Source organism: Mirounga angustirostris, unplaced genomic scaffold (assembly GCF_029215605.1).
Source record: "Mirounga angustirostris isolate CCGP_5_RB_7025 unplaced genomic scaffold, mMirAng1.0.hap1 SCAF_1, whole genome shotgun sequence".
Lineage (NCBI taxonomy): Eukaryota > Metazoa > Chordata > Mammalia > Carnivora > Phocidae > Mirounga > Mirounga angustirostris.
Genome location: NW_026991709.1, coordinates 205,825,972 through 205,852,473, shown reverse-complemented (window position 1 = coordinate 205,852,473; position 26,502 = coordinate 205,825,972). Strand labels below are relative to the sequence as shown.

At 41.9% G+C, this 26,502-nt stretch overlaps 1 protein-coding gene across 1 annotated transcript in view; it reads right to left on the bottom strand.

Annotated features, from left to right (window-relative positions):
* Positions 1-382: 382 nt before the first annotated feature.
* ADGRE3 (adhesion G protein-coupled receptor E3) overlaps positions 383-26,502 on the bottom strand; it is a 41,801-nt gene continuing 15,681 nt past the window's right edge. Inside the window, exons 6-15 of the mRNA XM_045862828.3 lie at positions 21,013-21,196; positions 18,472-18,591; positions 12,972-13,156; positions 10,646-10,813; positions 7,806-8,003; positions 7,282-7,517; positions 6,500-6,566; positions 6,187-6,278; positions 4,539-4,707; positions 383-3,259 (exon numbers count right to left, since the gene is read on the bottom strand). Of these exons, the coding sequence (XP_045718784.1) occupies positions 3,098-3,259; positions 4,539-4,707; positions 6,187-6,278; positions 6,500-6,566; positions 7,282-7,517; positions 7,806-8,003; positions 10,646-10,813; positions 12,972-13,156; positions 18,472-18,591; positions 21,013-21,196 (1,581 nt within the window). The 3' untranslated portion in view covers positions 383-3,097. The remainder of the gene's footprint in view (positions 3,260-4,538; positions 4,708-6,186; positions 6,279-6,499; positions 6,567-7,281; positions 7,518-7,805; positions 8,004-10,645; positions 10,814-12,971; positions 13,157-18,471; positions 18,592-21,012; positions 21,197-26,502) is intronic.

Here is a 26,502-nt window from a genome sequence, read left to right as displayed (position 1 = left end):
ACCATTGTTGGATTGGTCCTGGATTGAGGTTTTCCCAGCTAGTTATGGAATCAGAACAAGGGAGCAATGTGTTGAAAGTATGGGAGAGAATCACTTGACATGGTTGATCATGAGATTTAGCCTGGATAAGAAAGGAGGTAAAGCTGATGGTTTGGGAGAAGCTGATGGTCTGAAGGACTGGATGAGTTTAAAGAGCAGGGTCAGGATGAGTGAGTATAAGAAAGTGAGGAAAGGCCTTGGAAGGGGCTACCTTTTTTACAAAACATCAAGGGAATATTTGCAAAGGCCATTATTTGGGCATCCAGGGACAAGCACTGGCTGAACACATGATAGTGAAGAGAAATCCAATGAAACACACATTTATTGAGAGCCCAATATGCAGAACAAACATTTCAGGGAATAAAGGCTAAACCTTTCCTCTCCAAGGATGACATTTATAATGATTTCCCTTGTCCTCAGCTTTGTTGTTCACCATGCCAACCAGATCCATGGGTGACTTTCCACGTGGAGTTGAATGTTCTAGTTTGAATATTTTCTCTTCACTTGCTCTGAAGAAACATCCCCCCACAGAAGATGTTTAGATTAAAGGTAGATGTAAGGATGAAACAAAACAAACCACTACCACCAACAAAACAGAAAGAAAGAGCGGAAGTGGATTAAAGGCAGAGAGTGTTACGGAAGTGGTAGGTTCTTTGCCTACTCAATACCATTTGCCGAACAACCAAATAACAAAACAGTATTTGATGGCAAGGAGGTGATTTATTCAATGGCCAGAGAACAGAAAAGGGGAGCTCATGTTCTAAAGGCATCTTCTCCTCGATTAGGTCATTGTTAGGGTTTTATGGGGTTAGGGTAATTAAGGGACTGGTAAGCAAGCTGACCTGGGGTGGGGTGTTTCAAGGAAGGGGGAAGAGGCTTCTAGGATTAGAGTGCCACCTCTGTTCTTCCCTTAAATGGGCACAGTGGGATCTGTCATGTTGCAGGTAGTTATGTTTTTTGTTATTATAATTAGATGGTAATGATCTTGAAGTCATCTGGAGGGTTAATATGGCATCTGAACTGGATCAAACTGGTCAAAAAGTGGGTTATTATGGCTTGTTCAGAGCTTGTTAGTAAGTCCCTAGTGGCAAGAGCTCCATCCAGCATGCAAGGATGACACAATCTAGCATTTTGGAATCCTACGTCAAGTGTGGCCTTCTGCAGCTTATATGGGAGGACTTCTCAAAAATCCCATATGAAGAATTCTTTGTTTTTTTTTTTTTGAAAAAATTTCAGACATAGTAGCCTGCTCCAGAATTTAAGTTAATTTGTGTCTATGAAGAAAGGCGAGACTCTAAGCCCCATGAAAGCAGAGACTGTGTTGGTCTTATTCCTTTTGTAGGTCCATTACCTACTACAGTACCTTGACATATTGTAGAACTCAACAAATATAGTTTTTACCACCCATATGTTACAGCTTGGTTTAAAAGCCCCAAGTCCCACAAGAAAACCAATACCTCCTATAGCAGCCCATGAGGATAGAATTTCCTGGCCTGGTTGAGGAATGAGTCATTGTATGCAGGAAGTCCAAAGCTATCATTCCCCTCCTACTATTTATGGTTCATTCACAGAACTCCCTGCCCAGTCAAACATGACTTTTTACAAACAATATTGCCTGGTTACACAACTGGCCTTTCAGTGTTAACAAGTTTCTAGGGAAGAGAGCTAGAAATTTAACCCAAGGGCAAATTTGTCCATGGAAAGTGAAGGGATTTTTTTTTTTTTTAGCTTTTTAATCATATCCTGTGCCTAGAAAAATAAAAGCTTAAGAAATTATTTTAATTAAAATTGTAAATGTTATATGCAACTAATGAATCATTGAACACTACATCAAAAACTAATGATGTACTACACAGTGGCTAACTGAACATAATAAAAACATAAAATCAGATACAAATACAAAAAAATTAAAGTGAATGTATTTCTTACAGGTAACTAATACATATAGCCCCCTTTAAAAGATATGATCATCTTATTCAACTTCCACAATGTTAAGTAATGATAATAAAATATCTCCAGTTATTGGAGTGCAGGAAACTTTGGAAATTATTTTGGATTATCTGGGAAGTCTTTCAAAGGTCACAGTTAGCAGCCAGCACCTTTTACAATTTTACTTTTTTTGGGCATGATTAAACCTAATATTCATAAAATTTTTTTCTGATCACTTGACATGCCCTAAACCTTTTTTCCTGGTCCTGTTTTCCTTTTGGTCCTTTTTGAAAGATTTAGAATGAATTCTCCTTTCTGCCCTCCAAATAGGGAGAGATGTGTTTTTAGTGACTCAATATTTCCAGTGCTGAGAATATCACATATTAGTTCAAGAAAAGTAAAAGATAATGTGTCAGAAATTTCTCAATTTTTCATTTTAAAAACAATACATTCTAAGGCTCCTTGGCTAGCAGATGTGCTGGGTGTACACATGGGAGTACACAAATGAAACTGGGAAAATTTTTATGGATTATGAGTTTGGAGCCCATCTTGCTCATCTAAGGGCATGCCTTCTTAAAGAAGTATATTCTCTAATTTCTCCAAAAAGACAAATAAAGGAAAACTATAGAGAGGTACAAGGTAGTGCATTGAGCCTGAGTTAAATCAATGGAAGAATGGGTGGATACCAGCCACTGAGTTCCACAGAGGTCTTCTTACTAACAAGACCATTTCCTTTCCCAGGCAGTTCCCATTATTCCATGTACCCCTCCCTTATAATTATGTAGAACATCTAGGGTGGAGTCCCTCTCTTTTCCATGGTATCTACTAATCGCACTGGGCTTACATTCACCTCTCCACAGGACAGCAGGATTTCAGAGGATGGTGACCACTCTGCTATGTTGGTGATTGTAAGTCTACCCCCCAAAACATTCTACTTTAGATGGTAGTGGTGCTGGTGATATGTCTTACCCCTATTCCTTTGTATGACAAGAATATATACACAAGCTAGCTTAAGCACTAACAGTGATCAGGGAAGAGTCACTGAGGAACAATATAGTGAGAATGGGAAATGCAAGCCAGGTCATCAGGAAGAGCTCTTTGCCATTCCTGCTGGGCAAGGGAGCTCATACTAAGACGGGAGAGGGGATTGGTGTGTTGGGGGGGAAGCATTAGAGTAAGTCACAAGCTCTCTTACTTCACTGGGTTTTGAGTCAGCGCCAAACTTGGTGGAAAGTGTAAAAGTCTCAGACTCAGATTTAGATTTCGTGATCTCTCCAAACCAGTTTCGGACCTGGAATATCAAAGAAAATACTGGAAAGTTTTTGTTAACAGTGGTGAAGAGAAAACCAGTGAGTCAGGAAGAGAATAAAGACATTATTAAAAAGAGTTTCCCTACAACATGTGGTATATATGTATATGGAATATTATTTATGGAGCCCTAGAAAGGAAGGAAATTCTGACACAGGCTACAACATGGATGAACGATGAAGACGTCATGCTGAGTGAAAGAAGCCAGACACAAAAGGACAAATCATGTCTGATTCCACATATATGAGATCCCTGTAAGAGTCAAATTAGTTGAGCCAGAAAGTAGAATAGTGGTTACTAGGGACTTAGCAGTGGAGAATGGCTATGTGGATAGACATGTGATAACAAATAATTACAAAGGTAATCGAAGTGATTGGCATATATGTGTTCATTGCCTAATTCTTTTAACTTTTTTGTATGCTTGAAAATGTTCATAATAACATGTTGAAAAAATTAACTTATTATGTAATGTCATCATAGAGCTATTAAAACATATTAGTATGGAGACTATACCCTCACATGGAAATATGTTTAAGAATTCAGGTGTTTAAGTGGTGTGGCAGATTGCATTATGGATTTCAATTATTCACTCCTCTGTCATAGTACACGCTCATGGTGTAATACTTAGCCTCATGATGGGTGGAGGGTTCTTTTTCCTTGACTTTGGGCTTGGGCATATGACTTTCCTTGGCCGATGGAACGTCAGTGGAAGTGAGGCAAGCAGGACCACAAGGCTTGAAATGGCCTTGCCCAGTCGGGCTTGTTTTCTTGTGATTTAGCTACTGTCATGAGAAGAACATATCCTAGGTTGCTGCCCCCTTTCTGCCAAGCCTCAGGATGAGTCACAAGGAGCAGACCTGAACATGATCTGCATCCTGGAGCCAAGCCAAGCTGAATCCAGACAAGATCAGCTGAACTTCAATCATCCTTCAGACTTGAGAATGAGAAAAGTAAATATTTGTGTTTAGGCTACTGAGATTTTTTAGGTTGTTTGTTACCCAGCAATAGCTGACTATTAAAAATGGGAAAGCTGATGAAAAACATATTTCCTTGATGTAGCAATTATTTACTTTCTGAAAGCTGTTAATAAATTGATGTATCTTACAATCAATAACATCTTAAAGTAGAGAAGATATGGATAGTGTTTACACATGGCTCACAGCTCATATGAAAATTTAGAGAACATAGATTTAAATATTCATTAATGTATATACCTCCAAATATTTATCTTTATGACAATAACAAAAGGGGTTGCTGTTTACCTGCTGGCTGAGAAGGCAATACACCAAGAAGATGAAGAAGCCCTGCAGGCTGTTGATGATGGTGAAGAGGTAAGCCATGACATGGGCAGCTGGACCCACCTGCAGGATGCCCAGGAACCATGTGCAGCCCAGGATGAAGAGCTGAGATGTCGTTTTGAGTGTCAGCATCCTGAAGGGAGTCATACACAATGATGTGAAAAAGCTAATAATGGACATGGACACCCTATTGTGTGGTTATTAATGGTGAGGACTCTGGAGCTACTCTGGCTGGGTTTAAACCCAAGGCAGAACTAATTGGCTTATGACCTTGGACAAGTTACTTTACCTTTCAATAACTCAGTTCCCTCATCTTTATAATAACCCTGTTTCACACAGTTGCTGCCAAGATTAAATGGGACTTTAACATATGTAAAGTATTTAGGAAAGTATGTAAAACAAAATTAGTACATATATAAAGCATTCTAAAACTGGGTGCTCTTTATCTCTCTCATTATATCATTTATAGATGAAGTGTCATATAATTTATTATCCAGACAGGGAGGCTTTTGAGGCAGATGTGGTGCTAATTAACAATTACAGTGGGTCAACAGGCATAACTGGGACCATCCCAGGCAAACTAGGATGTAAGGTCACCTTACATATGTATCTATATATCCCTAATTAGAAAATATAGTAATACATAAGTGAGAAAAGCTAGTTGGGGAACAATTTGCATAGTGTGATGTTACTGGGTGCATGCCTGTCTGTTCTACAGAACATGCACAGCCCAGAAAAAGGTCTGGGGAAAATATTATACATATCGTACACTTTGTTACCTCTGGCTTCCCTGAGAAGTGGAAGGAGAAAAGAAAGGGAGGAGTTAGCTGCTTTCAGATTTTACTTTATATATTTTAAAAACTTTTGAAAAATTTTTCAACAAATGCACTATTTTTGTGATTACAATGAAATCAACAACAAATTACATGTTCACATAAAATGGATGCTGCAAGATGAAAAAAGTCCTCATCATCCAAAATGTTGTGAAATAATATCATACAAAATATATTTTAATAGAAATCCTTCCCAAACCTATTGCATCTGTGTTATGTGGCAGAAATTGCTGTTTTTTCCCCCCCCATTCTCCTCTTCTTCATTTTAGTGCTGGATCCTTCCTTTTTTGAGTTTTATCAAGGACACATGGCTACCCAGTTAGGACTACATTTCCCGGCCTGCCTTGAAGGTAGGTGTCACTGTGTGATCAAGGTCTAGCCCTTGAGATATGGGCAAATGTGGAACATGCAGCTTCTTCCCATGGATGGGATACTGGCAAGGAAACATCTGGGGAATATGGAGCAACAAACTAGAAAGGACTCGGGTCTCTGGATTCCTTTGTGGAGCTGAGCTTCCCCACTAGCCTTGGACTGCTCACCTTTGGACTGTGACATGCGAATGAAATAAACTTCTATTTCACTCCTTTCTTAGGGTCTTTTTGTCACTGAAGCTTAGCCCATACTACAGCTAATACAAGCTCTCATTAACTATGACACTGGGTTTGCTAGCTCCTGGAACTTGTTTGTGGGGTGTATGTGTGTGTGGATGTGTAGGAGGCACCAATGGGGCATAAGTAGAGAAAAGAGGGGGTCAGAAAATACCATTTACCCCACTTTACCTTATATTCTGGATGGTTGACACTTCACTGTTGAGAGAGGAAAGTTTCCTTTTCAAAATCCAAAGGACCAGGAGAAAAAGAACTAAATTCACCTGCAGGAATGACACAGATCATGCAGAACGCAAGTTAAAATAATGCACCGTGTCCGCTGTAAATTGCACACAATTCCCACCTCCTGCACGTGGGATTGAATTGGTAGCAGGTGGAAAAATCAATTCATACAGCTGAGAAAATGTATGCCCCTTATGCTGTCTTGCATCCAGCATGCCCGGTGCTTCTTCTTCGGTCGGGAACCCTGGAGCCACATACTCACACAGATGATGGCACAGACGGGGCCAAGGAAACTCCAGATGAATCCCTGGTCCAGGTTGAGCCAGCAGCTGGGAACAATGGGAAAAGGGGCACAAAGAGAGATCAGAGAAAGCGCACGAAATGAACACTTTTCCCAATGCTTTGCCAACATCTCCTGAAAATGTCAGTGGATGACAATGAAGGCTTTGATTGTTCACTACCATGTGTTAATGCTACACTAAACATTTTACAAGCACAGTCCTGCTGAAGTTTTAGACCAGCATCATGAGGGTGGGAGCATAGGGACAACTGTTATCCCTGTTTCACTAATGGGGGCACTGAGACTTGAGGACTCGAGGTCCCAAATTATGGGAAGGATGAAACTCGGACCTAACCACAAAATGCCTTCTTTCCAGAACCTTCCACACTCTTTTTTTTTTTTTTAAGATTTTATTTATTTATTTGAGAGCGAGAGAGAGAACATGAGCAGGGGGAGGGGCAGAGGGAGAGGAAGAAACAGACTCCCCGCTGAGCAGGGACCCCCCCCCCCCCGCCGACATGGGACTCGATCCCAGGACCCTGGGATCATGACCTGAGCTGAAGGCAGATGCTTAACAGACTGAGCCACACAAGCACCCCAAACCTTCCACACTTTTACTGTCATCTTTCTCGCCTCACCGGGAAAGAGGTTAGAGCTGTTACAGCCGAGGGGAAAGGAGAGTGGTTTCAACGTGGATATCCCAATCATCATCGTTAACACTGCCCTTAAAACTGTCCACAGCATAGAATGAGACTTGAGCTCACCGATCAGGTGTTCCATAAAGGTCAGACTTGATCACAGCAGAAATGGCCACAATTATAGCTGGGACTCCATAGCCCACTGGGAACATGAGCTTCTTCATGAACTTGCTCACACTGGAGTAGTTGACCACCGTCAGGTTGCGTGCAGTGAGGAAGAGATTCAGACCCTCCAGCAGCATCCAGGTGAAGGACGCCAGGTAGAGATAGTGTAGGGCACCCGCAATGATGGTGCACAGCACCTGGGGGAGGAGAAAGTTGTCACCAGGAGGGACTATCAGGGAGGAGGGTGACCCCAGGACCTTTCCCATACTTTGCCATTGAAGAGAACTCTCATGTATATGGTCGAGTTGTCAGGAGAGGGTTTGTCTCCTAATGTCTTCCATTCATTAGTCAATGTGAAATAGGCTACCTACCCCTCCAACCTCCCTGGACCCGAGGCCATTTCATTAAGGTATCAGTGCAGCATGGCTCCATGAACTGAGCACCCCTGGGACAGGGCAGGGGCTCCTCTGTGAAAATGTCAGTACCTTGATCTCAGTCCGGTTGATGGCCGTGAGGAAGAGCAACTGGGCCAGGAAGAGGCAGATTGAGAGCTGCAGGTGGATCGAGGTGCTGGTGTTCTGGATGGCTTTGCACAGCAGGAGGGTGAGGGCTGCCAGGAAGAGGCACAGCAGAGAGATGCTCAGCCCCACACAGGTGATCACAACCAGCATGGGATCCTCCTCCTGGGACCCAGCAAAGAGGACATCATGGTCAGTCTCCAGGATTAATCCCCCTCCCCCTTGGAATGGGGCATCCCAAACATAGGCATGACTCCAGATGACAGAGAGTGTAAGAAGTATCTGTCAGACTAAGTCTTTTTCCCCCAGCTTTATTGAGGGATACCTAATAACAAAATAATATGCTAATTGAATGCACACATTTTGATGAGTTTGGACATAAGCACATATCTATGATGCCATCACCACAATCAAGGTAATAAACGTATCCATCACCTCCAAGATCTTGTGTCTCTTTGCTTTTTTCTTTCTGTGATAAGAAACAACATGAGATCTACTCTCTTAATAAGTTTTTAAGTCCACAATTCTGTATTAACTATGGGCTCTATGTTGTATAGCAGACTCACCTTGAAATCAATGAATATGCTAGGCTAAGTCTTGCACCCAAGAGCTGCAGGAAGCCCCGTGTAGCGGAGGCTATTAATCTCTTCACACTCATTGGTATCTGCCCTTTGGCTGCTTTCTGTGAAATCCAGTGACCCTACCTGAGAGTATTTCTCCTGACACACGAACATGCTTGGACGTGCCAGAAGGAGTCACAAATACCAGGATGTTAATGCCCCTTGAAAGCTTCCCTCAAGCAATAAAAGTAATGGCATTGGTGGATAAATACCTCAGCTCCCTCACCTTTATGTGGGAAGGCTCTGAGATGCATGTTCTGTGATATCTCCCAGAAGTAACCAATGGGATTGAGTCCCAGTTGTCCATGGGGGTAACTTTCTCTTTAACACATCCTTTACTGGCTGCCTACTCTTCTCTGTCTTACTTCCTTATTGTCCTACTGATGTGTCTTGGGGTCACCTCCCAGAGAAACTACTCGCCTTCAAATTTTTGTCTCAGGATCTGCCTTTAGGAGATCCCAAACTAAGACATCTGTATAATTCAGCTCTTGGAGACTCATCTCCTTAAAGACAGGAGCCAGGAATCTGGTGAGCCACGCAGACTGATAAGACTCACAAGTAGGAAATGATAGTTGCCATCCCTTATAAGGATATGCAGATTTTCACTTGTTTCAATATCACTTTATAGAACTTTTTAATCCTTTGCTTTTTTAACCTTAAAAAATTGTGAAATATAACACACATACAGAAAAGAGCATACACATAAATGTATCACATGATTAAAAATTATTAAATGATTTGTAAGATCATTAGTTTGTAGACATTACCCCAGAAGCTCTTTCCAATTGCAAACCACCTTTTTCCTCAGAGGTAACCAGGATCCTTTTATGATAAGCAGTTCCTGCCTATCTTTATAGTTTCACCACTGAAGTATGCAACCCCTGAGAATATGGCTTAGTTGTGTCTGTTTCTAAACTTTGTACAGATGGAAATATACTCTGCTCCACACAGTCACTCAGAAACCCATGATAACAGAGGCTTCACAATCTGGTAGCTACACCATCTGGAGAATGTTGCTTTCTTGTCACCCTGGGGGGTCCCACATGGGATTTTCTAAGCCTCATCCCAGAAAAGTAGCCTTGCTTTCTTTTTTCCTTTCAAATTTTTAATCAAATTCTAGTTAGTTGACGTACTGTATAATATTGGTGTTAGGAGTAGAATTCAGTGATTCATCACTTACATACAACACCCAGTGCTCATCATAACAAGTGCACTCCTTAATACCCATCCCCCATCTAGCTGATCCCCATCCACCTGTAGCATTGCTTTTAATAGCCCCCAGTGGGGAAACAACCTAGATGCACATTAACTGTAGAACGGGTAAGTAAATTGTAGTACAGCTCTGCAAGGGAACATCATACAGCAATCCTGTGTCCATTAAACACTTACCCCCATTTCTTCTTCCCCCAGTCCCTGGCAACCAGTAATCTACTTTCTGACTCTCTGGGTTTGCTTATTCTGGACATTTCATATAAGTGGAACCATACAACAGGTAGCCCTTTGTGTCTGACGTCTTTCACTCAGCGCGATGTTTTCGAGGCTCACCCATGTCGCAGTACCACTGACTCAGTATTCAGATTGCAGTTCAAATGCTTAATTCTTACAGAGGCCACCCTGACCTTTCTATGGAAAGCAGCATGCTTTCTGCAATCCCTCACTCTAGTCCCTTGTGTTCCCCCCCTTTTTTATTTTTTTATTTTATTTTTTTAAAGATTTTATTTATTTGAGACAGAGAGAATGAGAGAGAGCGAGCACATGAGAGGGGGGAGGGTCAGAGGGAGAAGCAGCCTCCCTCTCCCCCCCGAGCAGGGAGCCCGATGCAGGACTCGATCCAGGGACTCCAGGATCATGACCTGAGCCGAAGGCAGACGCTTAACCGACTGAGCCAACCAGGTGCCCCCATTCATTTATTTAATTTAATTTAATTTTTTTAAAGATTTTACTTATTTATTTGAGAGAGAGAGCACATGAGAGGGGGGAGGGTCAGAGGGAGAAGCAGACTCCCTGCCGAGCAGGGAGCCTGATGCGGGACTCGATCCCGGGACTCCAGGATCATGACCTGAGCCGAAAGCAGTCGCTTAACCAACTGAGCCACCCAGGTGCACCTCCCCCCCCTTTTTAAAAGGGTACTTATCCAGCAGGAGCTCACACAGGATTAGCCGGACGAATTAAATGTATACATTGTACCTGGCTGGTTAAGGCCATGAGGACAGCAAAACTGGACAGGTGGGTGGAGTTGCATATGGTGTGACTTTTGTTCGCTTGGATCAGGAAACAGCCGTCCCTGGACCACTGGCCGTGGCCCCCCGTGCTCTTCCAGTACACGCAGAAGGCCTTTCCTTTATTGGGCTTCCTCTGAAAGTAGAAAGGGCTCATCATGTTCTTCCTTGGGAGGGACAACTCTCAGAATGTCCGTCTACACTGGGGTGGCAAGTGAGGAGATACGCGGCTTAGAAGTGACTCAGGTGATTTCTATTTCAAGTGAAGAGAATGGGTGCCAGGACACCTGCTCCTGTAGTCCCAGCTCTGTTGGGGTTCCACATACCATAAAACAAGATCAAGGCCCTCTGGGAGCCAGAATTTTACAGGATGTCACTGGTTTCAGGCTTTTATCCCCCACCATGGAAGTCAGACAAAAACAAAACAAAACAAAACAAAACAGTAAATAAATAAAAAAGTCTGTGGCTCGTACAGAGTTTTTTCCTAAACACTCTCTAAGACAAATTTCCCTGATTTCTTCACACCAATTCTGTCCCTGACCCCTTACAACACAAAAATTGCTCACGCAACGAGAGGGGAAGTTTAGGGAAGAAATGAAGAGGGAGAGAATAGAATTAGCCTTCAACCTCTTCTTTTTGTCCCAAGGGTTTCCAGAGCATCACTTCATGGGGCCAAGAAGATGAGTCACACATTCTCCCGTTGGGGGGCTGTATCTCCTTTGATAATCCACTAGACCATCTCCAGATTTCTTGCTCCACTCCCACTGCCCCATGCCATATATGAAAAATTTCATACTTAGGTTTTATGCATCCGATAGAGAAATCCTACATTTCCTACTCCCCCATTCTTATTTTGTTTAAAATTAAAATATAATTTTATCTAGTTTTTCCAGCTTTATTGAGATAAGACTGACATATAAATTATGTAAGTGTAAGGTATATAACATAAGTTTTTGACATATACATATATTGCAAAATGAAGTTAGTTAATATCCATCACCTCATGTAGTTACAATTTTTATTTTGTGGCGACAACTTAAAATCTACTCTCTCAGCAACTTTCAGGTATGCAATATATTATTCTTAACTAGAGGTATCATGCTCTAGTTAATTAAATCCCTGAACTTATTCTACTTGTAACTGGAAGTTTGTACCTTTGACCTTCTGCACTTTTTGTCTCCCATCCCCCCCCCCAGGTAACCAAAAATACCTGTGTCTATGAGTTTGGCTTTTTGAAATTCTACATATAAGTAAGACCATACAGTATCTGTCTTTCTCTGTCTGACTTATTTCACTTAGCATAATACCCTCAAGATTCATCCATGTTGTTGCAAATGGCAGGATTTCTTTCAACTCTTACTTTCATGACAAAGCTGAAAGGCAAGGGAACAGATGAATTTTATTACATCTGGGTCTGGCTACTGATCTTCCTGTCTTTAAGAGTTTGGGCAGAGAAGGGGAAAAGGGAACGAATTAAATAAAATTTTTTTTCCGATCAAGTTATGTAGCCTAATAATTAATACCAGGCTTTCATGTGGGAATGAATAACATGTCTCAGTTCAAATTTCACAGAATAAAATTGGAGGTACCTCCAACTAAAATAATCCCATGCACTAGAATCATGCTGCCCAAGAGAAATATCATGTGAACTACTTGTGTAATTTGAAATTTTCGGCTAGCCATATTAAAAAAGCTAAAGAAACATTTCAAATTAATTTTAATAATACATTTTATTTAACCCACTATATTCAAAACAGTATCTTTTAGTACGTCAATATAAATCAATATATGCAATCAATATAAATATTATTTTTCTTAAAAATATTTTATTTATTTTTTCAAAGATTTTATTTATTTATTTGAGAGAGAGAGAGAGCATGAGCAGGGGGGAAGGGACAGAGGTAGAGGGAGAAGCAGACTCCCTGCTGAACAGGGAGCCTGACATGGGGCTCAATTCCAGGACCCCGAGATCATGACCTGAGCCGAAGGCAGATGCTTAACCGACTGAGCCACACAGGTGCCCCTTAAAAAGTTATTAATGAGATATTTTGCATGCTTTTTTTCTTATGAGGGCTTCGAAATCTGGAACTACCAAGTCTAAATCCAGAAATACTAAGTCTTCAAATTCTCAATTCAGATGCACCAAGTTTCAAATGCTCAATGGCTACACGAGGCTCCTGGCTAAGGTATTGATTGGACAGCACAGCCCAGAGGCACTGACTGGCGAGGGTATACGTACATTGTTCACTCTACCTCGAGAAACCTAAGCAAGTTCAAATGCAGCTCTGACCCACCTTCACATGCTGAAAACTCAGAGTCACAGACTTGGAGAGAGATATGTTCCTTTGGGGTCCAATAGCAGCACTCACTACCTGGGAGTTCAGGTAAACTCGGTCTTTCTCATTTGCCTCTTCAAAAAATGTTGCGTTTATGAGGGTTCCAAGAGAAGAATAAGAAATAAAGGCAATTGCCGTGGGACCTGAGAAAACAGAAAAAGGGGGGGTCTTTAAAAGTGCCATCATTCCTGGGGTGCCTGGGTGGCTCAGTCGGTTAAGCAACTGCCTTCGGCTCAGGTCATGATCCTGGAGTCCCGGGATGAGTCCCGCATCGCATCGGGCTCCCTGCTCGGCAGGGGGTCTGCTTCTCCCTCTGCCCTCTTCCCTCTCGTGCTCTCTGTCTCTCATTCTCTCTCTCTCAAAAAAAAAAAAAAAAAGTGCCATCATTCCTTTCCCACACCTACCATGCTCGCACACATGATGTATACACAAGTATACATACGCATGCATAGTCACCTATATGAGGGTCAAATGAAATAGAGATTCTCACAGTCTCTCCCTTTCTCACCTCTGAGACTGACAGTGTGTTTGTGGTCTTGAACCCTTTTTTGTATTGAAGGGGGTAAAACCTGGGGGGGAAGAGAAGAACTGGACAAACAAAGAGAGGTTACGCTGATTTGCATCAGAAAGGACATGGCTGTAGCCTTAGGAGAAAATGCATCAAATAAGATGGGAGGAGGGCAAAGAAGAGGCAGATGGAATTTCGAGGGAGGAGGAGAGGAGCCAGAAGGGTCAGGCTTGAAGAGAAAGCTTAGGGAGTTAGGTAAGTTTTCCGTGATGTCATTCCGCTTCCTGAAGAGACTTCTGGAAAGGCTGATTTATTTTTCAAGACTTTTAGAATTGGTTTTGCATTCCTTTCAAATGAAGCATAATGTTGAGACTGGACTTAAAGAAATCCATTAACAGGTGGGTTACATGTATGGCTATCTCTTTGTATGTACGTATGAATGTGATCATCTTCTCCCATATATTATATATGTAAACCAGATCTAAAAAAAATAATGTGTATAGAAATTTAGGCCACTACCCCTATCTATCTATTCATTTATTCAACTTTTTTTTTTTTTTTGATGGAATGCCTACTAGGGTCCAGACACTATTCTGGGGATACAGTGGGGGGCAAAGAAACCATTTCTGCTCTTACAGATCTTTCTGATGCAGGAGAGAGACAAACAAATATAAACAAATCAGTAAAAGTGTATGTCAGGAAATGATCGGTCCTAGGGAGAAAATTAAGTGAGGTAAGGGAGGACAGAGAGACTTGGAGGATGCTATTTCAGACAGATTTCAGACAGCAGTGTGAAGGGAGGGGGGGCCACATGGCCACATAGAAGAATGTTCTAGGTAGATCTAATATAACAGGGACAAAGTCCTGAGACTTGAACGTGCCCAGCTGGTTCAGGGAACAGGGAGGAGGCCAGTGTGGCTGAAGAAGTGTGTGTGTGCAAGAGTGGGAGAAGGTGAGGGCAGGGATGTGATGGGGGCAGATCCTGCAGGGCTTTATGAATCTTGAGGAGGACTTTTGCTTTTATTTTAAGGGAGTTTAAGCAAAGGAAAGCCATAATTTAACATACTTTATTTTTTTTTTATTTGGGGGGGGTGGGCAGAAGGAGAGAGGCAATCTTAAGCAGGCTCCACAACCAGTTCAGAGCCTGACACAGGGCTCTATTTCATGACCCCAAGATCCTGACCTGAGTCAAAATCAAGAGTCGGACACTCACTCAACCGACTGAGTTGCCCAGGTGACCCAATTTAACATACTTTTTTTTTTAGACCATTTTTTTGTTGTTGTTAACATACTTTAATAGACTAAATATATGTGTACAGGTTATATTTATATCATGTATTTATAATTCTATTATATATTAGAAGGACATACACATGACATATATCAGTAGGATAGTGTTATGCACCAAATTGTGTCCCCCCCCCCCCCAAATTAAGTTGAAGTCTGAACCCATAGTACTTGAGAATGTGACTGTGTTTGAAGACAGGGCCTTTATAAAGATAGGGCCAGAGGAGAGAGGGCCTGACTTTGGTGCTGTGATGGAAGTGGGCAGTCCTGGGAGGCCTCATGGAGGAGGTGAAAGCTGACCTGGATTGAAGAGTAAAGAAGAAGAAATCTGCACGCACAAAGAGAGACCAGGGATGTACACTCAGAAAAAAAAACATGTGAAGACACAGGGAGAAGGTGGCCATCTGCCAGAGAGAGAGATCTCGGAAGATACCAACCCTGCCAATGCCTTGATCTCAGACTGCTAGCCTCCAGAACTGTGAGAAAATAAATTTCTCTTGTTTATATATATATAATATATAATATACACATATAACATATACATATATATGTGTTATATATGTTAGTTACTAACATATATATATAAACAAACATATATATTTGTAGTTAGTTTGAATATGGTGGGTTATAGGATTATAGGATGTTATGACCATATTCCGATGTCAATAAGTTTTCTTTATTCTTTGTAGCCGCCAAGAAGTCCACACTGCCGAGGCCATATATATGAAGCAGTTAGGATTGTAGAGACAGGAAATAGGTTAATAGGTTTCTGGATTAAAATCCCAGCTTTGTCATTTACTAGCTATGCAGCGCATCCTATTGGAATAAATTCCTCCTAGGTTTCTCTAATCAGGCTTCTCTGGTCCTGCCTGGGGAATCAGAAGCAATTCATTGCTGTTTCTCCGAATTAATGACAGTTTCCATTTGTCAGAATGAAACAGTGGTAGGTGGTTGGAAAAGATGGGCAGGTGATATGTCCATCTGTTCTTGTGCTTAGTAATAGCTTATTTTTGGGCTGAAGTATTCTGGTTAGGAGCAAAAGCACAAGCAGAAAAGAGAAGGGTGGCTGTAGGTGTTCACGGTCAGCTTCCGGTGGCCTGGGTTTTGTTCTTTGAGATGTTTTACAGGGAGGGGGTGTCATGGGATTGTATGTCTCGTGTTACCTCTGATGGGTGTCTGGGTGTAATTCGATAGCACCTCCTTTCAGTCTTAAAGTTGTTACTGTTTGAAGGTCAATTATAAGGTCGCTCTCCACGAGCAGTTCTCAATTGGGGGTGGGGGGGTGATTCTGCCCCCTCTGGGGACATTGGGCAATGTCTGGACGCATTTTTGGTTGCCACACTGGGTGTTTGTTTCTGGTGTCTAGTGAATAAAGGCCAGAGGTGCTGCTCATCATCCTACAGGGCACAGGGTGACCCCCATGACAAAGAAGGCTCCTGCCCTAGACAGGACGTGAAGGACAGAGAAATGTCCCTCTGGGAGCTTGTCACACATCGGTCAATGGGTTCTTTTCTCTCCTTAGGAACATTGAGACCTCCACCTAAACGTGGATTTAATTCAGAGAACATTCATCACTGTTCTCTATGTAATGAGCCTGTAATGGTGACTCTAGAGAAAAATAATTCATGATTGCCATCCTTATGGGGATTCCAGCATGGTGGGGGAGACAAGGACATGGCAATCTAGATACAACACAACATGTTAGATGCCAGGATAAGGCAAGTTCAAGAGGCTGGGGGTAGTGCAGAGGAGGGAGGGCCTGACTTTGGTGTTGTGGTGGAAGTGGGCAGTCCTGGGAGGCTTCATGGAGGAGGTGAAAGCTGAACCATGTTGAAGAGTAATAGTTCACCCAGTGGCCTGGTGGTTGGCGTTCCTGGTAGAGGAGCAGCCAATGGAAATGCTCGGAGGTGAGACTATAGGGCCCACTGGGGGAGGGTAAATAGTCCTCCACTGGGCACTTTTATGCCAGGTGCCCCTTCAGGCACATGTAATCACATTACGATGTCTGTGACTTACTTAAACAATTCAGCAGAGGACGTTCTTATGAGCTGAGTTGTGTCCTCTTTGATTTCACATGTGAAATCCTAATCCCCAGTATCCCAGAATGTGATCGGAGAACATGTGGGGCTGCAGATGTGCTTTGTTTGGCTCGCACTGTGAAGTCTTGCACACTCTCTACAAATTGTGAGTTTTAGAAGAAACTCCTGGTGACAAGGCAAGCATGAACTTGTGTGGTTGGAGGTTGGCTTCCATCCTCCACCTGGCCCATTCTCAAACGAGGCAGATTCAAGTTCTTATCTTCTTGGGGGAGGAGAGGAAGTGATAGGAACTAATTGTCTCACGACACTTCCTCAGTTCAGCATGTGGTTAGTTGTCCACATTTTGATGCCTTTACTCGGGGCCTTTCACTGATAGTACAGACCAGCTGTATCCCACGTTTATAGGATTGGATTTAAGACCCCATTTGTCATGCTATAGCAGTTATAATGGTAAGGCAGCTATTGTAAGACCAAATTTAAAAATTGAAGGTATTCATGCAACCAACCCAATTTCTCTTGAAAAATCAGAAAGTCTGGCAACACCGGGACAATTAATAGTAACAATCCGTTCCTTCATACACAGGCTGTAGCAAATGCTGTAGGCACCCTAACTTAATTTGCTTGGCACTCTTGGGTTCCTTACATGCCGATGAATTCTCCTGCAAGCAACTGCAACTCTCTGCCTGGGAGCATTCCCTGCAGTGAATGTGTTGGATTGGTACACAGGGCAGAATGGCAGGGCCCTCAACCACTGATGGATCAGAGCAGCTCTCCCTCGAATGGGAGAGCTCAGTGGGATGAGTCACATTTACCACCAGCAGTGACCTACTCACTACCATAATAATACCTGTATTGGCTGTCTCCTCTTCCCTGTCTCATTTCTTTTCTCCCCTACTGGGATGGTTAATTTTATGTGTCAATGTGGCTAGGCCATACTACCCAGATATTGGGTCAAACATGAGTCAGGGTGTCTCTGTAAAGGCATTTTTTAAGACGAGAGTAACATTTAAATCAATAGACTTTGAGTAAAGCAGATTACCCTCCACCATGTGGTTGGGCCTCCTCCAATCAGCTGAAGGCCTTAAGAAAAAGACTCTCTTCTCCCAAATAAGAGGGAATTCTGCCTATAGCCTGTCTTTGTCTACAGTACAACATCAACTCTTCCCTGGGTCTCCAACCTGCTGGCTAGATTTTAGACTTGCTACCATCCACAATCACAGGAGCTAATTTCTTAAAATCTCTGTCTCTGTTTCTCTCTCTCTTTATCCCCCTGCCCCCTACACCATATTGATTCTGTTTCTCTGGGAAACCCTGACTAATACACCGACTGATGCTTCCTGGAATCACCTCCCAAATAAACTTACACTTTTCTCGGGGACTGCGTTTGGGTGAACGTCACCTGAGACCAGGACAGAACTCCCCCCAAATTGCAGAGAAGTGTCTTCCATGCTGAAGAATAGAAAGCCTTCACTTTGGGAAGATTTTTTAAGGAAAAGACTCAATTGACACAGTCTTAGGGTAACAAACTCATTAGGAAGGAGCCTGTTGGCGACTCTCCTTGTAACTCATACAATGATACTGATCTGTGTGTCTTAGAGGTTCTGAATACAGCCACCGTATGTACCTTGTATGTCTTCCTGCACAATGTCATTGCAGTGGATGTCCACTGAGTTCATGTGGGCGTTCAAGCTGAAGATCTTTCCTTCTTCAGAGCAATTGTCTGTAACAACTCGAGTTTCAATAGCTGGTGAGAAAAGCAACAATCAAGTTTGCCATTATTATAAGCTTTAAAAATGTGCATAGCAACATGGACAGGTTACATTTACTGAATGTCTAGGATGTTCCAGGCTGTACCTTGTCAAATAACCCCATGAGGGACCCTTATCCAAACGAGGTAAGACCCTAACTCCTGAAACAAGTTCTTAACTAAAGTTCTCTAGCACTCATCTTTTTTTTAAAAAAAGACTTTATTTATTTACTTATTGAGAGAGAGAGTATGAGCAGGGGGAGGGGCAGGGGCGGGGAGAGAATCTTAAGCAGGCTCCATGCTTGGCGTGGAGCCTGATACGGCGCTCGATCTCACGACCCTGAGAACATGGCCTGAACCGAAGTCAAGAGTGGTAGCGCCCCCTCTAGCAGTCATCTTTGAGGCAACAATTCTGTTTCTAGGAATTAATTCTCAGAAAACAATCATGGACGGGCGGGTAGATTTAGCTACAAGAAAGTTTTCAGCAGCAGAGATGATAGTGTGAAAAATAGGAAATTATCTAAATGTTCAACAAGGAGGAATTGATTTAATAATTGACAGCTTATCTCTGTAACAGGGAACCATGCTTCCAATGAAAATGAAGTCACAGGAGAATTGCCATCAAGAAACAAGCTCATGAAAATATTTAACTTAAATATTAGCAGACGGCTGGAGGCTGGCTGTGAGTTTGAAAGTGTTGAAACTGGGTGATGGGTACAGTCGGGTTCCTGCTGTGTCTGCCCATTCACAGATGAGGGAAGTGAAACCCAGTGAGGTGAGGGCAATGGTCTGCCCCATCAGTTAGGACCTGGCCAGATCAGGAAAGATGAGAGCTATTGTAATCTGAAAAATGGTTTAATTTTGAATGAAATGAATGAATGAATGAATGAATGAATGAATGAATGAAATGAATGAATACATCCTGATTCCAGTTTCCTAAGAAGGTTAGGCATGGGATTTTATTTTATTTATTTAAAAATTTATAAAAATTTATTATTATTTTTATAGAGTGTAAACTATCTCATCATACAAATTGGTAAAGCAAAATGATTAGTTAGGCACACACCAATCCATTGATATCCCTGGGCTGAATAAAAGCACAGCAAACAGCATTTCTGAAGGCCAATATAGTGATATGTATCAAAGTCTATAAAATGTTTCTTTTCTCCTTGACCTAATGATTCTTCCTCTATGAATTTATCCTAAGAAAATATCAAAAAAATATACACAGATAAATTTTCAATGGTCTGTTCACGGGGTTATTTGGCAACAACCCACATTTCCCAGAATAGGGAAATAAATACAGTATAAATAAATTATATACAATGCAATTTGATAAACCATTGAAGACAATAATGTAGGGAATGATGATGTATATAATTTACACGGAGAGAGGTTGGTGATGTAATAAGTGAAAATTGTATGTACAACGTCACATACACAGCAAATATGCATCTGCATCAGACATGCATCTACATGGTTATAGGATAGGAAGATTGGGTTGTGGGCAGATTTGGCTGTTCTAAATTTAGTTTTGTCTATGTGTTTTTTTCTTTTTTTTTTAAATTTAATACTTGGCTTTGCTATGATATCTTATTTATTTATTTTTATTTTTTAAAATAGCGAAATGATTACGAAGATCAAACTATTTACCATAGTCTCTCGTCACGTGGTTACGTTATGAATATGTATGACAAGTATGATAGAAGTATTTTTATTCAAAAGATATGCAGTAAGATGTTCCTTCTGGGATGGAACTGTGATATGTGCCAGTAGGTATTAGGCTTCGGATTAAACAACAACCACAACAACAAAAACCCAAAAAACTACTTTGAAGCCAAAATCCCAGACTCAGGACTGGAAACGATTGGCAATCTTTTCTTTCTTTCTTTTTGTTTTTAGAAGATTTTATTTATTTATTTGAGAGAGAGAGAGAGAGAGAGCGAGTGAGTGAGAGAGCAGAGAGAGCACGAGCAGGGGAGAGACTGACACAGGACTCGATCTCAGGACCCCAAGATCTTGACCTGAGCTGAAAGCAGCCGCTTAACCAACCAAGCCACCCAGGTACCCCCTTTCTTTCTTTTTTTTTAACAGGTCTATGGAGCTGTGATTAATGTGTAATAAATTGCACATAATAGAGTGTACAATTTGATGAGTTTTACTGAGTGTATATACCTGTGTATATACTATATTCCTGTGAAACCAACCCCATAATCAAGGTACTGAACATGTCATACCCAACAGTCTCCTCAAATTTTCTCCCTCCTCCCCCCTCCACCCATCACTATAGGTTAACTTGCATTTTCTAGAAGTCTGTATAAGTGGACCCAGGCAGGGTATTTATTTTTCTAATTGTGTAACCCAGACTCCAGCTTATAATGAACCCCCTGTGTGCATCAGGCCATATCCTCTTCTTACCCACAGTACTGTTGTGGATTTTCTGGATTTTTTGCTCCGGGGATTTCAAGGCAGTTTCTAGAGCATTTGATTCCACTTGCTGGAGAACATTTGTGGCCCAAGATGCGACTTTGCTCTTCTCTCCCGTTCCCGGTAGAGTGTTATTAGCGAGAAGTGACTCGAATATCTCAACAACATGTTGCAGCTTTGAAGATACAAAGAATAAGAATACAAATCCAATCTGATAGATCCCACACCCTGAGGGAAAGTAGAAAGCACAAGAAAGCAGCTTCTGGATCCAGAGGACCCGGTTTCAATCCTGATCCACCATTGAAAGGCTGTGTGAACTTGGAAAAATCACCCAATTTCTCTGTGCCTCAGTTTCCCCATATTAGGATAGGGACAATAAAAGGACCCCATAGAGTATTTGGAATTATTAAATGAATTAAGAGATGCTACCTTTTTAGAACAGTGTCTGTGCCTGGTACACACTAGATGAGGGTTGGTTATTATGAACATCTTTTACCAACAGGGAAGTGGTAAGGTTGCCAGAAATAGACCAGTGGTTCTCCATTAGGGCGATTTTGACTCCTCGGGGACATTTGGTAATGTCTGGAGACATCCCCCGCACTGAGGGATGCTACTGGTATCTAGTGGGTGGCGGCCAGGGATGCTGCTCAACAACTTATAATGCACAGGGCCGTGCCTCCCCTGCCCTCTCCGGAAAGTGACCCAAGCTCAAGTGTCAGTGGAGCCAAAGCTGAGAAAATGAGAAGTAGAGTTATAGCTCAGACATTCTAACTGGCCTTTTTAAGTCAAGAAATTTATCTAAGAGGTAAAGCAAAGTGATGAACCAGAGGGGAGAAGAATGGAGAGCCAAGGTGAAGTTTTATAAATATAGGCATAATCTAATTGTAATATAGGTGATTTGAAAGAAGATTTTTATGCGAACCCCCACATCCTTGTACTTAAAGTGTGGTCTTTGTAGTGGCAGCATGAGCATCACCTGGCCGCCCATTTGGAATGCAGCCTCTTGGGGGACTGAGTCCAAATCTGCACTTTAACAAGATCCTGAGGGGATTTGTGGGCACAGACACACTTCAGAGGTACTGTAGGTTTGGTTCCAGACTCCCGCAATAAAGTGAATATCGCGGTAAAGCTATTCAAATAAAGTTTTTGGTTTCCCAGAACATATAAAAGTTTTGTTTACACTATACTGTAGTCTTTTAAGTGTGCAACAACATTCTGTCTAAAAAATGTACAAACCTTACATTACCTGGTGCTCATCACGACAGGTGCACTCCTTAATCCCCATCACCTATTTCACCCATGAGCTCCAGGTAATGTGTGGGAGTGTTGAGTCACTATATTGTATACCTAAAACTAATATAACACTGTATGTTAACTAACTGGACTTAAAATAAAAACTTAAAAAAAGCCAATTAATCAATCAATGAATAAAAATAAGCAATGTGCAAACCTTAACTAAAAACACTTTATTGCTAAGAAATGCTAATGCTCACCTGAGCTTTCAGCGAGTTGAAATCACTGATCACAGATCACCACAACCAATATGATAATAATGAAAAAGTTTGAAATACCGTGAGAATTATCAGAATGTGCCACAGAGACATGAAGTGAGCAAACACTGTTGGAAAAATGTCACCAATAGACTTGTTCCATGTGGGGTTCCCTAAACCTTCAATTTGTAAAAATCGCAGTGCAAGTACAATAAAATGAAGCACAATGACATGAGGTATGCCTGTATGTTAAAGTACTAGACAGCAAAGTACTGGATAGGATAGGGACTTTGTCTTGCTCACAAAATGGTACCTAGAACAGTCCTTGGCAAATGCAGGTGCTCAGCAAGTGTTCATGGGCTGCATGAATGCCTTGGGAGGAAAATGCTATCGCACAAAAGAGTTATAAGCAGAGTGATATATCAAAAAAGCTGGAGAAACATTTAGAACCAGGGTTCAAATAAATCTTTTCAAGGTTTTGCTCTTTCGGTCTGAGTCTTTGTGGAAATTCTGAGCTGAATTTGCTAGTTTACAAGCAGCCTCCCATTCCTGCCCAATATAGAAAACATACCTTAGTCCTCTAAATGACAGCTGAAATCACCTTGGTTTAAACTCATTCGTACAGAGTAGGCACCAGAGCATTTGCCCTTCAGAATTGCTATTGTATTTTTTATTTTTATTTATTTATTATTTTATTTTATTATGTTATGTTAGTCACCATACAATACGTCATTAGTTTTTGATGTAGTGATCCATGATTCATTGTTTGCATAAAATACCCAGTGCTCCATGCAATACATGCCCTCCTTAATACCCATCACCGTGCTATCCCATCCCCCCCCTTCCCCTTCCCCTCTAAAACCCTCAGTTTGTTTCTTGAATTCCATAGTCTCTCATGGTTCATCTCACCCTCCGATTCCACCCCCTTCATTTTTCCCTTCCTTCTCCTAATGTCCTCCATGCTACCACTATTGTAGAGTCTGATCCAGCCTGAAGACTTTGTACCTTTTTCTGGCAATGGATTTGTTAATTGAGGTGAACTTCACACAACATGAAATGCACCCTTTTAAAGTATACAATGAAGTAGCAATTTAGTATATGCACAATGTTGTGCAACCACCACCTGTATGTAGTTCCAGAACATTTCCATCATCCTGAGATAAAATCCATTAAGCAATCACTTCCCATTTTTCCTTCTCCTGGGCTCTGGCAACCACTAATCTGCTTTCTGTTTCTGTGGATTTGCCTGTTCTGGACACGTCATAGAAATGGAATCCTACACTGTGTGACCTTTGTGTCTGGTTTCTTGCACCCAGCATGATGGTTTCAAGGTTTACCCATGTTGTAACATGAATCAGAACTTTATTCCTTTTTATGACTGAATAATATTCCACTGTGTGGATATACTACTTTAAAACAAATCCATTCATCTGTTGATGGACATCTGATCTCTTTCTTCCTTTTGGCTACCATGAATACTGCTGCTAGGAACATGGGCATGCAGGTATCTGAGTCTCTGCTTTCAATTCTCTTGGGTATATTCTTAGGAGTGGAATTGCTGGGTCATATGGGAATATTATGTTTAAATTTTTGAGGAAATGGGCAATGAAACTTCATAATGAAATGTTCCTGTTAATTACATGATTATTTGTTCATGACTTCCATGGACACTTGTTGAACTCCCAGTGTGGGCTTGGGCTGATTCCTGCCCTCAAGAAGCTCACTCTCTAGGTGGTGATGACACATCATGGAAATGTTGAGTCCACCAGAGGTAACAATGGATAACCTGGATGGCAGGTGTACTCTGGACCAGGCACTGTGCTAAGTACTCTACATATAGTATTTCATCTAACCTTCCCATCCTTCCAAGGAGGTAGGTGCCATGATGACCCCCATCTTACGGATGAGTAAATCAATCTTGCAGAGTGTGATGGTTAATTTTATGTGTCAGCTTGGCTGGGCCAGTGGGTACCCAGATATATTTGGTCAAGCATGATTCTGGGTGTGTCTGTGATAGTGTTTCTGGATGAAATGAACATTTGAATGGGTAGATGGAGTAAAGCAGATTGCCCTTCCCAATTTTAGTGGGCCTCATCCAGTCAGTGGAGGGCCTGAACAGAACAAGATGTCTGAGTAAGAGGGAATTATCTCCTGCCTGAATGCCTGACTGATTGAGTGCCTTAAGCTGGGACACTGTTTTTTTTTTGTTGTTGTTCAGGCTTGCCTGAAACATCAGCTCTCCATGGTCTCAGGTCTCTGGAGTTGAACTGGAATGACACCATTGGTTCTCCTAGATCTCTAGCTTGTTCACTGCAGAACTTGGGACATGTCAGCCTCCATATTTGCATGAATGAATTTTTTATAACAAATCTTTTTTATCTATGTCTATTATTGGTTCTGTTTCTCTGGAGAACCCTGACTAATACAGAGGGCTGTGTCATTTTGCCCATGTTACTTGTCACTGTGGTGCTGTGATTTGAACCGCTGTCTATACTTCTAACCTCCACAGAAGAACATGGGGAAGAACATGATATAAACTCATATGGAAGGGTTTAGGGAGGTCATCCAGGGGGATGTGCAACCTGAATTGAGTCTTGAGCAGAGAAGGGTAGAAGGAAGCCAGCCAGGTGAGGAACTGGGAACAGAGTTGCAGGCAGAGAGATCAGCATGTACTTGGAGGCCTGGAGCTTGGAGGGCAAGATGTGAATGGTCCCTTTGGAGTAGAGCAGGGTGAAGGTGGGGAGTAGGGAGAGGAAGGGATGAGCCCATTCTGCTAGACTTTAGGTTCTTGGAGACATGGGTCATTCTCTCTGTTAACATTCAGAGTCAGTTTACAGACACTAAGTGATTACTACCTAACAGGCACTTTCTTTTTTTTTTTTTTTAATTTAATTCAATTTTATTTAAATTCAGTTAATTAACATATAGTATATTATTAGTTTCAGAGGTAGAATGTAGTGATTCATCAGTTGCATACAACACCCAGTGCTCATTACATCACATGCCGTCCTTAATGATCATCACCCAGTTACCACATCCTCCCAGCCCCCACCCCTCCAGCAACCCTCAGTTTGTTTCCTATGGTTAAGAGTCTCTTATGGTTTATCTCCCTCTCTGATTTTGTCCCATTCTATTTTTCCCTCCCTTCTTCTATGCTCCTCTGTTTTAACAGGCACTTTCTTGGTCTGTCTTTTGTAACTGCCTACAATATCTGTTCCCCTCCCCCTTCCTTTTACTAATTGAATGAATTCCTTAAAATTTTTCCTGGACCATGTTCCCCATATACAGACCACGTTGTCCCAGCTTCCCTTGCAGCTAGGTTTTGCCGTGATACCTTCGACTTCTGGGTTGTTGCTTTAAGACAGATCTCCAAGGAAATTATCACAACTTCATTAGCATATAATCAAGTGAGTAGATGCCCTTTTCTCCACTCTCCCCTCTTCACTTTGTGCTCTAGGCAAATTGCCCTGGACTCATCTCCCCTCTATCCACTGGTACAAATACCACATTGCAGCAACCCAGTTTTGGTCATGTCATTGAGGACAAGATGCCAGGGGATGGTGGAGCAGCAGTATGGGAAGAATGTGAGTACCCTTAATGGCCTCATGGAGCAGAGTCCTTTCACCAGCCTGGACCGTTAACTCAGAAAGTAATAAAGATCCATCTTTTTAAAGCTGTTGGATATTTGGGCCTCTTTGTTGTAGCAGCTCAGCATACCCTAATACAGTTTCTTTTTTTTTTTTTTTTAAAGATTTTATTTATTTGACAGAGAGAGAGACAGCGAGAGAGGGAACACAAGCAGGGGGGAGTGGGAGAGGGATAAGCAGGCTTCCCGCAGAGCAGAGAGTCTGATGCGGGGCTCGATCCCAGGACCCCAGGATCATGACCTGAGCCAAAGGCAGATGTTTAACGACTGAGCCACCCAGGTGCCCCTAATACAGTTTCACTTTGTCTTTCTTGGTCTGGGATGGATCCTATCTTTAGGGGGCAG